Here is a 15,335-nt window from a genome sequence, read left to right on the forward strand (position 1 = left end):
GGATTCACATGTAATATTTTGCTTTGTTATAATTTGTTATCTTTGTTATAGATATACAGACACTGTTTTTGAAAATACAAACTTGGATAATCTCTCACATTTAAATGAATCGTTACACTTGGTGGCTTGGTGATTTTATACTACAACTACGTGGAGCAATTCCACTTTATATGAAGTCACATCATCTTATTTATAGATTCGAACGCGAAAAGTTTGTGTTGTTTTCGCGATATACATTCAAGGAAAAGTGACATGAACTTTTTGCAATATCTAATACATTATTTAAATTTATTTAGAGTTTTCTTTGATCAAAGTTTTTTGATTATGTAAAATTATCGCAAATTACTCTTCCGTACAAAGTACATGACTACTCCGCATTGTGCTTGCGTAAGTGAAAAATATGCGTGATGTGTTACATATATATACATATATATATATTAGGTGCGCAACTAAGTTCTCGCTGTTTTTTATGAAAATGCAACTTTTTTGTAAAAAATGGTTACAAATGAATCATTCAAAGTATTGCCCATCGGTAGCTACAACTTTTTCCCATCTTTCTGGCAGAACTCGAATACCGTTACGGTAAAAGTGTTCGTCTTTTGAAGCTATCCACGAATCAAGCCATTTTTTGATGTCTTCATATGAGCGGAACTGCTGATCAGCCAGACCATGTGCCATCGAACAAAACAAGTAATAATCGGACGGCGCAATATCTAGGGAATATGGCGGGTGGAGTAGGACTTCCCATTTGAGCGTTTCCACGTAGGTTTTAACGGGTTTGGCAACATGAGGCCGAGCGTTGTCATGCAGTAGAATCACTTTTTCGTGCCTCTGCTCGTATTGTGGCCGTTTTTCGCGCAGTGCTTGGCTCAGTCGCATCAATTGAATTCGATACCGTTCCCTAGTGATGGTTTCGTTCGGTTTCAACAGCTCATAAGAAATAACACCGACCTGGTCCCACCAAATACACAGCATAATCTTTGCAGCGTGAATATTTGGCCGAGCCGACAACGTAGAAGCATGACCGGGCAGTCCCCATAACTTTCTTTTCTTTGGGTTGCTGTAATGAATTCATTTTTTATCACTCGTCACGATGCGATGAAGAAAACCCTTCCTTTTTTGCCGCTGGAGCAGTTGTTCACAGGCGAAAAACCGACGCTCAACGTCCCTTGGCTTCAAATCATAAGGAACCCAAGTTCCTTGCTTTTGAATCATTCCCAACGCATGCAATCGCTTGGAAATAGCTTGGCGGGTAACTCCTAATGCTGAAGCAAGCTGTTCTTGCGTTTAGCATGGATCTTTATTGAGCAATGCCTCTAATTCAGCGTCTTTGAAGGTTTTTGGCCTTCCTTCACGCGGACGGTCGTCAACATCGAAATTACCGTCTTTGAAGCAACGGAACCAATCACGGCACGTTGTTTCACTTAGAGCAGCATTTCCGTAAACTTTTTGGAGCTCTTGATACGCTTCAGCCGCCGTTTTCTTCGAATGAAATAAGAAAATCAATATTTCCCGCAAATGACGATTATTTAGTACAAAATCAGACATTTTCACACAACCAAAAGTATATGACGCCAAAACAAAATCACTAACGTGTCAAAGCGGTTTGTTTACCAGCACTTACTGCTGGGGCCATCTATTGACAAACAGCGGGAACTTAGTTGCGCACCTAATATATATATATATGTAAGACAAACGCCGCGCAACCGAATGAATCAACATATTCTACCAACGGGTGTCGTCGCAGCATGCATCCCGCTACACTATAATATGCGATATTACAAATGTAATATAAATATTCTCAATGATTTTTCAAGTCACGTTGCACTGCAACATAGAAATATTTAGAAAATAAAAACATCTTTGTTGAAACAAATACTGTTATAATAAAACATAACGCAATAAATAGTTCCTTATATAAAAGACGGATATAAAAATAACTTTTGAAAACAAATTATTTCAAAATTGTATTAATGTGCGATTATATATAGACATATTTATGCGATAAAATTGTGTATACATGTATAAATAAATAGATAAATTGACAAATAGATGTAAAAATTTTCAGTAGCAAACTAAAATTGATTCTAAAAAGCAAAACCACTTTTCATGTAAAGCGGCTTGGCGATTTTTTCAATGTATCTCGAAAACTGCTGAGAATATTAGAAAATGTTTTATACAAAAGCTTTATAGCAAGAATATTTCTATTTATTTACATTATGGTAAAAATGTCTATTTATTTACATTAATAACATTCAAAAAATTGTTTTATACATTTATAAAAACATTTTTTTAAAAATAGGTTGTTTTAAAATATGTTACTATAGTTAAATAAAGGCCATTTGTTAATAAAACGTTTGTGCGAAACATTTTTTGATATCTTCTATAAATTTCGAGATAAATTGAAAAAAGTAAAAAGTCGGTATATGTATAAGGGGTGACTTTATCCCTTAAAACTGTTTTTTGGCCGCAACGGAATATGTCAACATTTATCTAGTGACCTACCCTACATGTGTGCAAAGTTTTATCAAAATCAGAATTTTCTACTTTGCGAGGTTCCTTTGTCAGTTTATCTCGAAAATTATTGGAGATATCAAAAAGTAAATCAACGTGAAAACCAATGAGCCTAAGATCCTGGGTGAAGATGGACGTGAAAGTAAATAACAGCCAATGCAATGAAGTGAACGTTTTGATCATTTTAATGTAGATCATTTTCAACACTATTACAAAAATATGAAAGGATTAAAAAAACAGAATAAAATTAAATTCATAGAAGATAATAAATGTCAGTAACAAAATGTTGAAATTAATATGTATGTACCTAGGCAGGCAAGTTAATACATCCCAGGCGGGCTTGGACCCACCACCTTGTCGTAGTGCCTGGGCTTACGTGAGACAATGAATGGAGAAGCTGTGCCGGCGGAAATTTCGATTCCTGGTAGGGCTTCCCTAGCCGGATTGGTTCTCTACGAGCCTCCAGACCAAGAGTGGGTCCACGGGCGGCCGGGCTCGTTACCCCAGTGGAAGAGCCGGTCTAAGGGAAGGAAACCCCGACAGAAAACCCCGTTCACAATTCATGATGAGTTCTGAAAAAGTAGCAAACTTACTGGACCAAGAGTTTCGGAGCCCTAGGTCCCGGCAGTCCGGGGATAATAGCCCTGCTCCCGTTCGGTCGATATCCAACAAAGGGTTGGCTGCAGAGTGCGACGCAGGCTCTATTGCTACTGCGGGTAGTAAGTTTTGGGTGGACAGACCCCCCAGTTTTTCTGGCGCGATGGAACCCGGCGATACAACCAAGAGCGATCGTTCTCGAGCATCGGAGAACGAGAACGAGGTCTCGTTGGTCAGAGAGAAGAGTCACGCGGTGGAGAGAAATGCGTTTCTTCGTAGCGCACTCTCTGGTAAAAGAAAGGCGGATTTCTCCGTGGTGGAACTTTTCACTGAGGACTCAGCTAAGAGCAAAGACCAAAGCCGGTCTAAACACCGCAAGAAAAGCCGGGAGAGTAAGCCCGCAAAAATAAAAACAAAATCGGACAGGCCCCAAATCTTGCTCATCCTTTCGTCTAGCGAATCGGATTCCTGCGAGCCGGACGCCCGCGATCCGAATACAAAACCGGACAGAGGCGGGAAGGATATGACGCGAACAATATCCGCGGAAGCACGGACAAAGAAGAAGGGAAAAAAAGAGAGATATCATTTGAGAACGCATCTCCCTCGACCATCACGGACACCTTGAAGGCGGAATCGTCCAAGTTTGTGGATCAGGTGTTGAAGTGTAAACGGCTGAAGGGCGGCTACGTCCGCGACTTCAAGCTTTTGCCGTCTTAACCAAAAAGGCTACGTATGCGTTGTTGTCCTGCATCGCGGAAACGGACGACACTGGTTTGCGCTTGCGCAGAATTGCCGCTGAAACTGAAGTTGCTAAGCCCGGTAATCAGCTGAGGACACTCGAAGCCGAAAACAGCATCCTCCGAAGAGAAATAGAAGATCTGCGGAAGGAGATGGACCGTTTTCCTGCATCGGTTTCCTTCTCAATTAAAGGCAGGCCAGCCTGCAAGATGGCGGTCCAGACAAATCCCCGAGGACCGGTAATCTCCTCGATAGAGGTTCTCCCACCCGGGACTATTGTTCCCCCGGCAGTTATGCCGCCGTTAAAGGCTTATGCGTCCAAAGAGTTAGACAATGCTTGAGTGGTTAAAGAGTCCCGTGAACATCAGGACCCACTGCAAAACCGCGTAGCGGCCGTAGAGCGCCAGCTCGGAGGCATCCAGGAGCTACTGCACCAGCTCTTGAACGTAGTGGCGGGACTCGGGAGTTCAGGCAAAAGCGGCAGTCAGCCACTCCGATTCCGTGCTCCGAAGGGAGACCCTTCGGGGGACGGTCCAGCTTCTGTCGAGGTCGGGACGGCTGAGAATTCTGGGAGTTTCCGCAAAAAGAAGCCCCCCACCTCGGGGGTGGCGAGTGATCCGCCGGGAGAGGTGCCGTCCGCGGTGTTCGCGGAGGTGGCTACCCCCGCTATCGGGGGGACCACCTGGGCAACGGTCACCCGCCGCGATAAACGTGCCGCTGCACGTAGCGCAGAAGCCCCTCGGGATGCAGTGCAAATCGGGGAAAAAGGCAAAAGCTAGCTGCGTCCGGCACTTGCCGCTGGTGGTGGCCGCCGCCGTCGACGTCATCGCACAGCCGCGGCCGTGACTATACGTTGCTCTTCCACCGACTCGGGGGAAACGCCGTCGTATGCGGCGGTAATGAGACTCGCGCGGGAGAAGATTGATCTTTCCGCCTTAGATATCGCGGAGACGCGCGTCCGCAAAGATGTGCGTCGTGGGGGTGTAATTCTGTTGGAGATTTCTGGCTCTAACGGATCGGCTAAGGCGGATCGACTGGCCGAAGCGCTGGCTCCGGTCCTGGAAGGAATGGCTGCTGTCACCCGTCCGGTCCGTAGGGGTAAGCTGCGAATCACCGGCCTGGACGAATCAGTGTTCGCCGATGCACTGGTGGCGCGCTTGAGCTCAGTCGAGTTCGGTGGTTGCAGGGTTACCGACAGTAAGGTAGGCCCTATGACAGAAGAACGAGACCGCTTGGGTGCGGTACAGATCAAATGCCCACTAGAAGTGGCCACAAAAGTAGCCGAGTTTGGCTGCCTCCGTGTGGGGTGGTCAAGCGCTAAGGTCGCGCTTCTGCCTAGCCGCCAACTCCAATGTTACAAGTGCTTGGAGTTTGGGCATGTCAGACAAAGCTGCAAAAACCCGGTAGATCGGAGTGACGCGTGTTACCGTTGCGGCAAGCCCGACCATCTTTCTTGCTCGTGCCCGGGTCCAGCTTGGTGTGTTCTGTGCGCTAACCGAGAACTCTCGTCCGTGCACAGACTCGGAGGCGAGGCGTGTCCTTTGCGACACAAGGGGCGAAACGGCCTCTAGAGAGTCAGTAACATGACCAAGCAGAAGACGGTCGCCCGTGGCCAGGAGGTTATGAAGCTTGCGATGGCTTGCGTGGTACAAATTAACGTTAACCATAGCGGGCCGGCACAGGACCTGGCTGTCCAGGTCATGCGCGAGACAGGAGCGGCAGTTATGGCTCTCGCCGAGCCTTAGAGTCCCAGACTCCTTCTCGTGGGCGGGGAATCTGGACAAGGTAGCTGCTGTTACTTGTCTCCACCACCCGGACAGTCCATCAGTCCGTGGCGTGGCCGAACGTGGCCACGGGTTTGTAGCAGTCCATTGGGAGAGAATCACAGTGTAAAGCTGTTATTTCTCCCCCAACTGCTCGCGAGTAGTCTTAGAACAGTTTTTGGAAAAAACGCTGTTCCCTCTCTGGGGAACAGCGTGGCGGGAGCGGGAGGGGGGCCTTCATCCTGGTACTTGGCAATTTTAGCGCCAAGTTGGTAACGTGGAGTTCCTCCCGTACAAACTGGCGTGGGCGGGCGCTAGAGCGGTGGGCTGTGGGCTTTGACCTCCGCGTGCTTAATACAGAGACGACGCCGACTTGCGTTTGCAGGGGTCTTCCGTGGTCGACCTATCGTTGGGCTCTGCCGCGGTTGCACCCTTGGTCCGGAACTGGACAGTGTTGTGGCGCGAGGAGTCTCTCTCCGACCATCGCTACGTCACGTTTAAGGTGGCGGGCGGCGCGGCAGTTGCAACGGGAGTTTGTCGGTCCTCGTTTTCTTGGTGGAAAGCCAAGGAATGGGACTTAGATAGGTTTGACACCGCGCTCACCGGAGCGACATGGAGGGTGTCTCCAGAGCGTCGGATTGGAGCAGAAGAGAAGGTGGCTTGGATTACGCAAGTAGTCACCGATGCCTGCGACGCATCTATGCCGCGAGCTCGGGGTAAGGTGACCAAGAAGGCTACGTACTGGTGGTCGGAAGAAATAGCGACTTTTCGCCGGTTCTGCCTGGTGGCGAGACGTAGATACACCCCGGCCCGATGTCGTAGGAAACATCTCCCGGGTGTAATGAAGGTTCTCCGTTGCGCTCTTAGGGCCGCCCATAAAGACCTCAGACGCGCCAGTGCTGTAGCAAAAAGGCGTGCATGGGAGGAGCTGACTGCTGAGCTGGACAGGGACCCGTGGGGAACCCCATACCGCCTGGTTCTGTCCAAACTGAGAGCGGCCGGTCCTGCGGTGACGGAGTCTATGAAGGTGGACGAAGTCCTCCGGGTAGTGAACACTTTGTTTCCCACTTGATACGAAGGTTTACCAGGAGTCTGAGAAGAGTTCCGGTGGCGTCCCGAGTACGCAGTGTCGGCAGAGGAACTTCGCTCCGTGGCCAAGAAGGTTGCCGGATGTCGCACCGCGCCAGGCCCCTCTGACATGGGTCGTCTGGGCTCGTGTGATCGCGAGGGCACCAGAACACGTGCTCCGGTGCTTTAATCGCTGCCTCGAGGAGGGAGTTTTTCCCGAGGTGTGAAGACGGGCCAGGCTTGTTTTCATCCCCAAGCCGGCTCCGCTGGGAGGTGGCCTGCCGTCCTACAGGCCAATCTGTCTTTCTTCTGGACGAGCTAGGAAAAATGTTTGAGCGAGTTCTGGCCCGGCGTATCGAGGAAGCTCTGGAGAGATAAGGAGGCCTTAACAAAGGCCGGTTTGGTTTCCGGCCACGCAGGTCCACATATAAAATTCTTTTTCTTTAAGGATCTCGTTAAAGGGTCTGTTATCCCGGAAACAAAAGGAAAGGTGAAAATCCTTTTCTCTTCTTCAATGACATCAGTAGGTGTAGTTGAATGACGACTATTAAGCTTTGTGAAAAACAAATAATGCAATCTTTTGTCAATGAATTTGAAAACAAAGTCAAGAGAATAGTCGTTAGACAATAAAATATTTATAACTTTAGACAAGTTGTCCTTGTAAAACCTTGGATGTGACAATAATATCGCCCTATCAACAACATTGTAAACGATACCTATTTTTTGTTAAAGTGGTGAAAAAAATAGTTGAGATATCTCCCTGAGTATGTCGGTTTTTGGAACCAATTTAATATGAGTTTGTTATTAGTAATTGAAATAGAAGTGTCGAGAAAATTAATCGTTCTGTTTGATTCCATTTCCAGAGTGAATTTTAATCTTGGATGGTACGAGCTGAATATATTAAAGATTAAGTCTATTTTTTCTCTAGGAGCAGCCATTAAGATATTGTCAACATATCTGCGGTAAAAAGTTAGATTGAAACTTAATTTATCAATACAGTGTGTCTCCAAATCCTGCAAGACAACGTCTGCTATAATAGGAGAGAGAAGAGAACCCATCGGGATACCAAAGGTCTGCTGATAGCAAGTACCATTAAATGTAAAAAAAAGTTGAAGAGAGGACAAACTCTAAAACATTCATGAAAGGTTCGAAGGGAATCCCTGTATTGTTTTTTATCAAATCCCATCTCCTTCTCATACCATCTAAAGCCAAATCCAATGGAATATTTGTAAGGAGCAAGACCACATCCAAGGACAACAAAACATCCTCGTCACTCAGTCTAAAGTCAGCCAAGATTCCGTAAAGCTCAAAACTGTTCTTCACAAAGCTGGATGGTCTAGGTAAGCTACGAAGTAAAATTTTGTGTAAGAACAGCCGGATGAAAATTTGCACAAATATCTTTTGATATATTGGAAATGTAGTGGACATTTGAATTTTAGAGAGCACCAACACCTTAAATGTTTAAAAAATTATACTTTTTTAAAAAGCGGTATCCCCCTGGATTGTAGATAAACAGTTGTTTAATATTCGTTAATGTTAAAAAAAAAGTTCAACTTTGTACGAGTAACATAGCGCTATCTCGCTAGAGTGACGATCGACATTTGTTTATTAATTGTTAACGCAAATGACCACCCGGCTGCGAATTTGCACAAATATTTTTTAATATGTTAGAAATGTAAAGCACATTTTATTTTTAAGGAGCACGAACGTCTTCAATGTTAAAAAAATGTTAAACTTTGTAATGGTTTCAGAAGCGCTATCACCTTCGAGTGTCGGTAAACATTTGTGTAGTAATCGTTAATGCAAATGACAAGCCGGCTGAAAATTTGCACAAATATTCTTTAATATAAAGCACCTTTAATTTTTAGGGAGCACGAACATCTTCAATGTTAAAAAAAAAAGTTTAACTTTATACGAGTAACAGCGCTATCTCGCTAGAGTGACGATAGACATTTGTTTATTAATCGTTACCGCAAATGACCAGCCGGCTGTACATGTGCTCAAATATTCTTTGGTATGTTGTAAATGTAGTGGACATTTCAATTTTAGGGAGCACCGACACCGTTACTGATAAAAAACCTTACAACCTCTTAGGAACCGTTATCATCTTCAAATGTCGATAAACATTTGTTTATTATTTGTTATTGCAAAGGACGATCCGGCTGAAAATTTGCACAAACTAGCTTTGTAATGTTAGAAACGCAGTAACCATTCAATTTTTAGGGAGCACAAACGTCTTCAATGTTAAAAAAAATGTTAACTTTTGTAATGGTTTCAGAAGCGCTATCTCCCTCGAGTGTCGATAAACATTTGGTTTTTATTAGTTAATGCAAATTAACAGCCGGCTGAAAGTTTGCACAAATATTTTTTGATATGTTGGAAATGTAAAACACATTCACTTTTTAGGAAGCACAAACATTTTTGGTAGTAAAAAATTTTTAAACTTTTTATGATGCGTTATTTCGCTTGAGTGACGATAGATATTTGTTTATTATTCGTCATTACAAATGAAAAGCCGGCTGACATTTTGCACAAATAGTTTGTGAAATGTTATAAATCTAGTAAACACTTACGTTTTAGAAAGCACACATATCTTCGATGGTACAACAACTATCAAACATTTTAAGAAGCGCTAAACCGCTCGAGTGACGATAAACAATTGTTTATCATTTGTCACTGCGAATGAACAGTTGGCTGAAAATTTGCACAAACTGTCTTTGTAATGTTAGAAACGCACTAAACATTCATTTTTTAGGGATCACGAACATTTTCGGTGGTAAAGAAACTTTGAAACTTTATAAGATGCGTTATTTCGCTTGAGTAACGATAGATATTTGTTTATTATTCGCCATTGCAAATGAACAGCCGGCTGAAAATTTGCACAAATATTCTTTGAAATGTTATAAATCTAGGAAACACTTAATTTTTAGGGAGCACAAACATTTTTGTTGTTAAAAGAACTTTTAAACTTTTTAGGATGCGTTATTTCGCTCGAGTAACGATAGATATGTGTTTATTATTCGTCATTGCAAATGAACAGCTGGCTGACAATGTTAAAATATATATTTATTATGTTATGGGAATACATGAATGCCTATGTGCTTAACAAAAATAGGTTTAGGTAGTTAGAGATCTGGAAATTTAAGTTTTTCAAAATCGGTAGTTGCGGTCCTGCATTTCAGCGGTTCCGGGCTAAATCTCCGGGCCACTTTCAGCTTCATAGATCCACAAGGTCTCGGAGGACCTTGTGGATCTGATGAGGTGTTTGATACCCTAGCAAGACAAGCTGTTTTGCTTGTTTGATGGGGCGCCCAGGGGTTTGAATGGGGCCCTTGCGGTGTTGTTGAGCCGGAGGGCCACACCCGGTCCCGGAGTGGCGAGTACCACCTTGAATGACGCCTGCGGTAAGGCCGTAAGGGCCAAGCGGGCCCTCATAAAGAGGGTGCGTGAATTAGAGAAAGTATTGGCCGCTGCCAAGGCAGCACGGAGCACGGCCTTCTCCTCCGTGGCTGAGGTAGAGGTTCAGATGGAAGAGGTTCCGCAGGTTTCGATGATTAAGCCTGCGCCATCTTTTGGTCTAGACCTCACGGACAAGGTCCTAAAGACCTTGGTAGTGGATCTTGGGGACTATATTGACCGGCGGGTCGAGGCACTCCGCGACGAGCTCGCCGGCGATAACGCAACCTTTCGGCTGGGTGCTTAGGCCCGGGACGTAGTCTCGGCAAAAGCTCCTCCGGCGAAAAAGAACGGTAAGAAATCCCCCTTCTTCTGCTCCCGACTGCGTTGGTGCTGCCCGGTCGACCGGGAAAAGAGGGAAGGTAAAAAGAAAGTCCGCCGTGTTGGGGCGGGCTCCTGCGCGGGCAGCGGTTGTGCTGTCCGTGCGGGAGGGCAGCGGGAGGACATACGCCTCCGGTCTCAAGGAGGTAATGTCCTTCGTTAATTTCGGTCTTTTAGTGGTAGAGGAAGTCCGGCCAAAGAGAATGCTGGGAGGGAGTCTTCTCTTAGAAGTCCCTGGCCCCAACGGCGGGGAAAGGACCGATTGCCTGGCCGAGTGCCTCTCCTCTTTGTTTGAGGGGGTAAAAGGGGTTAGGGCCACCAGACCGGTGCGTTACGCCGAAGTGCGCGTTAAAGGTCTGGTGGACCCCCTCACTAAGGAGAACGCGAAGCGTGCCCTTGTTACGGCGGAGGTGTGCACTGAGGGTGAGGTAAGAACCGGGGAAATCCGGTTCTTACCTTCTGGTGTTGGGATTCTCTGAGTCCGTATGCTTTTGTGGGCGGTCCAGAGAGTCGTGAGTACGAGGCGGCTAAACGTGGGCTGGCTCTCTGTGCCGGTGGAGGCGGTGAAAGTCCGCCCACTTCAGTGCTATCGGTGCCTGGCGTACGGGCACGTTGGGCACAAGTGGGACCGATGGCTCCCTGTGCTTCAGATGTGAAGTCCCGTCCTACAAGGCCCGGGAGTGTCAGGCATCCGTCTCGTGTCCGATCTGTTCGGCCGAGAGGCGGCCTCCTGGGCACCGGATGGGAAAGAAGGCGTGCCCTTTCCCGTCCGGCAGTGAGAAGAGGAGAGAAACAAGGCGTCCCTTCGTGGCCGTTGGAGACGCCGTAACGGCATGTGACCCGTCCTTCAAGCGACCCCCGGAGGACATGGTCACGACGGACGTGGACCCACTTGTAGAGATGGCGGTTCCCTCTTGCGAAAAAATTGCCCTTTCTCCTCGAAGAGAAAAAAAGGTGACGACATTAACGGAGGACTCCCATCCTCTGCCTTGGGTATGGGGAGGGCGAATCAAATGCCCCAGGCAGAGCGCGCAAAAAAAAGCAGGAGCTCATGACGTTCCGTCGTGGAGCGGGATTGTCTTGACGAGTTTCACTCCGTTTCCACTCCGCATCCTTGATTTCCGCCGACCGCTAGGCAGAGGGGATAATGGAGTTCCTGAAAAAAGAAGGAATAGAGTAGCTCGGGGGGAAGGAGGTGTCTTTTCTCCGTTTGGTGAGGAGGCTCTTCCACTTTTTCTGAAAGATTTGATCTTTAGGGAGAGTGGAATCCTCCAGTGTTCTGCTGTAGGAATGGCCTGTTAGGGACCACTACAACTTCTTGTGCGAAGCTTCCTCCCCCCTCGGGGGAGTGTGACGCCGAAGTTACATGAGGGATGTGAGCGGAGACTCACACTTCTCATTGCATATAACCCCACTAATGACGGAAGGAGGTTATGGTTATAAGTTCACTTTTCTTTTCGTCAAAGTGAACTTAAGGCTCTTTTATGGTGATAGCTCGATTTAAAGGGCTTAGAGGCAATAAAGGGAGCCTCGTGAAGTAATAGCCTCTGGCTTCCCAAGGGCTTCTCCCGCTATCATCTTCAGATGATAGACATCGAGGGATTTTAGTGGTTAATCCTTTTTTAAAGGGAGTCCCACATATCCCCGTTTCCTCCTTGGGGAGCGGGGAATGCATAAAGCATTTCCCCTCGTAAAAAAAGGTTAGGTTGTAACTGGGGTTAGGCTTGACCTGGTCGTGTACTCGGTTTTTCTTAGTTGTCACCAGACGTCCGCATGGCGCGATTGTTCCGTACAGACTACTCACTTGGGTGTTGCACGCCTTCTTCTCCGTGCGAAAGCTATTCCGCGGGCGCGAAGTAGTTCCCGCATATCTAAGGAACGCTCTACTCTTAAGAAGAACTTTTGCGTGTATGTGTAGTTAATGTGTATGTAGTGTGAATGGTGTACGAGTGTTTCGTTAGTACGCATGTTTGTATGCGTGTTGTGTAACTTGTAAGTGAATGTTAAGCGTGTTTGTAGGTATGTGTGTGTTGCGTGTGTAAGTAGTGTGTGTATGCTGCACAAATGATTCCTTAAGGTAAATGTTTATGTGTATACCTGTAGTGTATATAAAGTGTACAATAATGAGCGTAAGTGTGTGTGTGTGCACCGTGAGTGTATGTAGTGTGCATAAGGTGTATATGAGTCGGTAATGTGTATGTGAGTTTTCTTCAGGTATAACCTAAAGTTGTATTATAAGAGGTGTGTTTGTGTGTGTTGTGTGAGTATGTGTGATGCGGATGTAGTGTATATTTCGTGTTAATCTTCGCGTTTGAGTTTATATTTGATGATGTCTAAATATGTGTATTAAGTGTAACGACTCTGTATGACCTGTGTGCGTGTCTACCTTGTAGATGTTGTGTGTGTGAGGTCTTAAGGAACGAGTGTGTATGTAAAAAACTTGTGTACGTGTGGCCTGGATATGACTCTTAAGGATGTACGGTGGTGTTTGTACTCTGTGTGTGTCTGTGAGTGATGTGTGATGTGTGTTAGTTCTTAATCAGTGTGATTGTGTGCATGTGTAAGGTGACCTAAAACTGTTCATAACAAGTAAATCTTGTGTATGTGTAACGCTTGTGTGAGTGTCAACTGAATGACGTGTGACCAGACGCTTTACACGTCTTTTGGTTTTATATGTAAGTGTATTAAATGGACGTACTAAGAGCTTATAGTGTGTATGTGACAAAATGTGTAGTTTCCCTTAACTAACAAACAAATTGAAACTAAAATTAACCCTTAATAATGATCTATAATCCGCAGGCTACAGTGCCTATAAGATATCATATAAAGGATAATATATTGTACATGTAACCAATTAATACTGATAATAAGATGTTAAACTTTGACCTTGCGACCGGAGCCATCTGGGAATGTGGTCGAGGTCGCCCGTCTCTTAAATAAGTCCCTCGATTCAGAGACAAATCGTCTTTTCGACGCGGCGGTGTCAACAGCGGCGGCCCGGCTTCAGGAGTTCAAGAGGCGGCTCGCTGAAAGGGCCAGACATGACCAGCAGTGCTCGTCAAGGAACGATGCGGATCCGCGCAAGCGCCGTTTGGCGTCCACCGGTTGAAGACTGTAGGAACGCGGAAAGGTGTTAACAAAGAGACAATCAGTCCAAATATTTATTTTATTTAATTTGTTATGTAGAGCGGGTGCGTGCCAGTTTATAACCTTGTTTGTCTTATATATGTATCCGTACTGACACGCCATCCCGGGGTGCATAATGCCTATTTTCTTTTGTAAATCCCAATTAGGGTACTTTTTTTTGTTTATGGTAATCTCAGTTGAAGAGACTACTCGTTCAAAATGACATTTAATCAGAATGTCATGCTTTTTGTAAAAGGATCTAATTGTGGATCAAACTTCAGGCATGCGTAGCGGGGACCAAGACAGTCCGTCCGGTAAAAAATTGAGCCACAATTGGGCGGTTTTCTGTCGGTTTTGTACTTGGCCGAGACCGTGTGCATGGTTGGAGTTGGAAAGTCCCAATTGTTGACAGGATCTACTGGTATGAAACCTGTGGTCTCCCTAGTGTTAGGAAACGTATGAATTTTCAACAATTGGGGTGGTCAAAATTTATACCTATCCGGTATGAAGTTTCAGTAAAGTGATAAATTTTGGCCAATATTTCGTGTATAAGTTGTAAACCGTTATGGGAACCTTCGGTCCTACTATCAGCGACAATTGATAAGTTTGAATTTTGTAGTAAAATATAGGGTCGTCGTATACCTACAAAATTAAAGGGACGAATTGTTAACAAAAACACTTGAGGAGTGTTTGTAAGGTCTCCCGAAGTAGGAAATGAGCACAATTCACAACAATTAGAATATTTTTTGAATTAGTAATATCATACCTGGGTTGCCTCTAGTTTCCGTTTGAGAGACGAATTGTGGCTAATATTCTGTGTGTAAGTTTCTGGTTAGACCAGCATCATGTTTTCCAAGTTTAACAAATAATTAGGAAGTATTGAGGTTACAAGTGTATGCTTATCGTGGGTCATGGTCTGGACTCCTTGAGAACTGCATCTTGAAAAAACCATCACTTGTTGAAATTATTTTTAGGATATGTTAAGAGTATCCAGTTAGGATGATCCCCAAAGTTTCATTAACAATTAAGAACTTTTAGTTTATACCTTATTTGAAGATCGTCCTATCTGGAAAAATAAAGTACGTGAATTGTTAAGGAAAATACCTGAAATAGTCCTTGTGAAGTGAATAGGGACACACGCGATTAAAACTTTTAACAATTCGGCAATTTTATGTTATACATAAAAAATTCTCTAGTTTGGCAAAAATCGGGAAAAGTGAATAAATACTTACCTGGTGTTCCATCCGCGTAATACTGTACTTACAATCTTTTCGTGCCTTCTCTATAATAGATTATGTTTATTACACATAATCTAATCTACTATCTTAATTACACGTAGTCTAAGCTAGCATTAAAAACTTGTACTGTTCTCACTGTTTTATCGACTTTAATTTTTCTTTAGTACATATGTCAGTAATATCAGCGTAGCACTAGGCATACGTATATACATATACAAACATATATATTGTTACGCCTGCGGAGGCAAAACGGCACTATCGCCGGCCACTGAAATTCACGAGCGCGTTCGCGGCGAACGAAGAAGCGCGGTTTTTCTCTCAAAGCACTTTATTAACACTCAGAATACAAACGATATCAAAATACAAATTGTATCAGGACGAATCGTCGAGGCGCAACGTGACAGCTCTCCGTTGAGATTTTTCTTCAACAAACTCGCGAATCGCCCGGCAACAATCAGTCGCGCCGAGCGCGCGCCGTTCACGCGGCTCCTGCGACACATACGCGATGACCGCC

At 45.0% G+C, this 15,335-nt stretch overlaps 1 protein-coding gene across 1 annotated transcript; it reads left to right on the forward strand.

Moving 5' to 3' along the window:
* Nucleotides 1-4,748: 4,748 nt before the first annotated feature.
* Nucleotides 4,749-5,420, forward strand: LOC109861223. The gene has a single exon (XM_020440778.1). It carries the CDS (start codon nt 4,749-4,751, stop codon nt 5,418-5,420), a length of 672 nt encoding a protein of 223 aa, XP_020296367.1.
* Nucleotides 5,421-15,335: the final 9,915 nt, after the last annotated feature.

The sequence above is a fragment of the Pseudomyrmex gracilis genome, unplaced genomic scaffold, assembly GCF_002006095.1.
Source record: "Pseudomyrmex gracilis isolate BER0280 unplaced genomic scaffold, ASM200609v1 scaffold_647, whole genome shotgun sequence".
Taxonomy (NCBI): Eukaryota; Metazoa; Arthropoda; class Insecta; order Hymenoptera; family Formicidae; genus Pseudomyrmex; species Pseudomyrmex gracilis.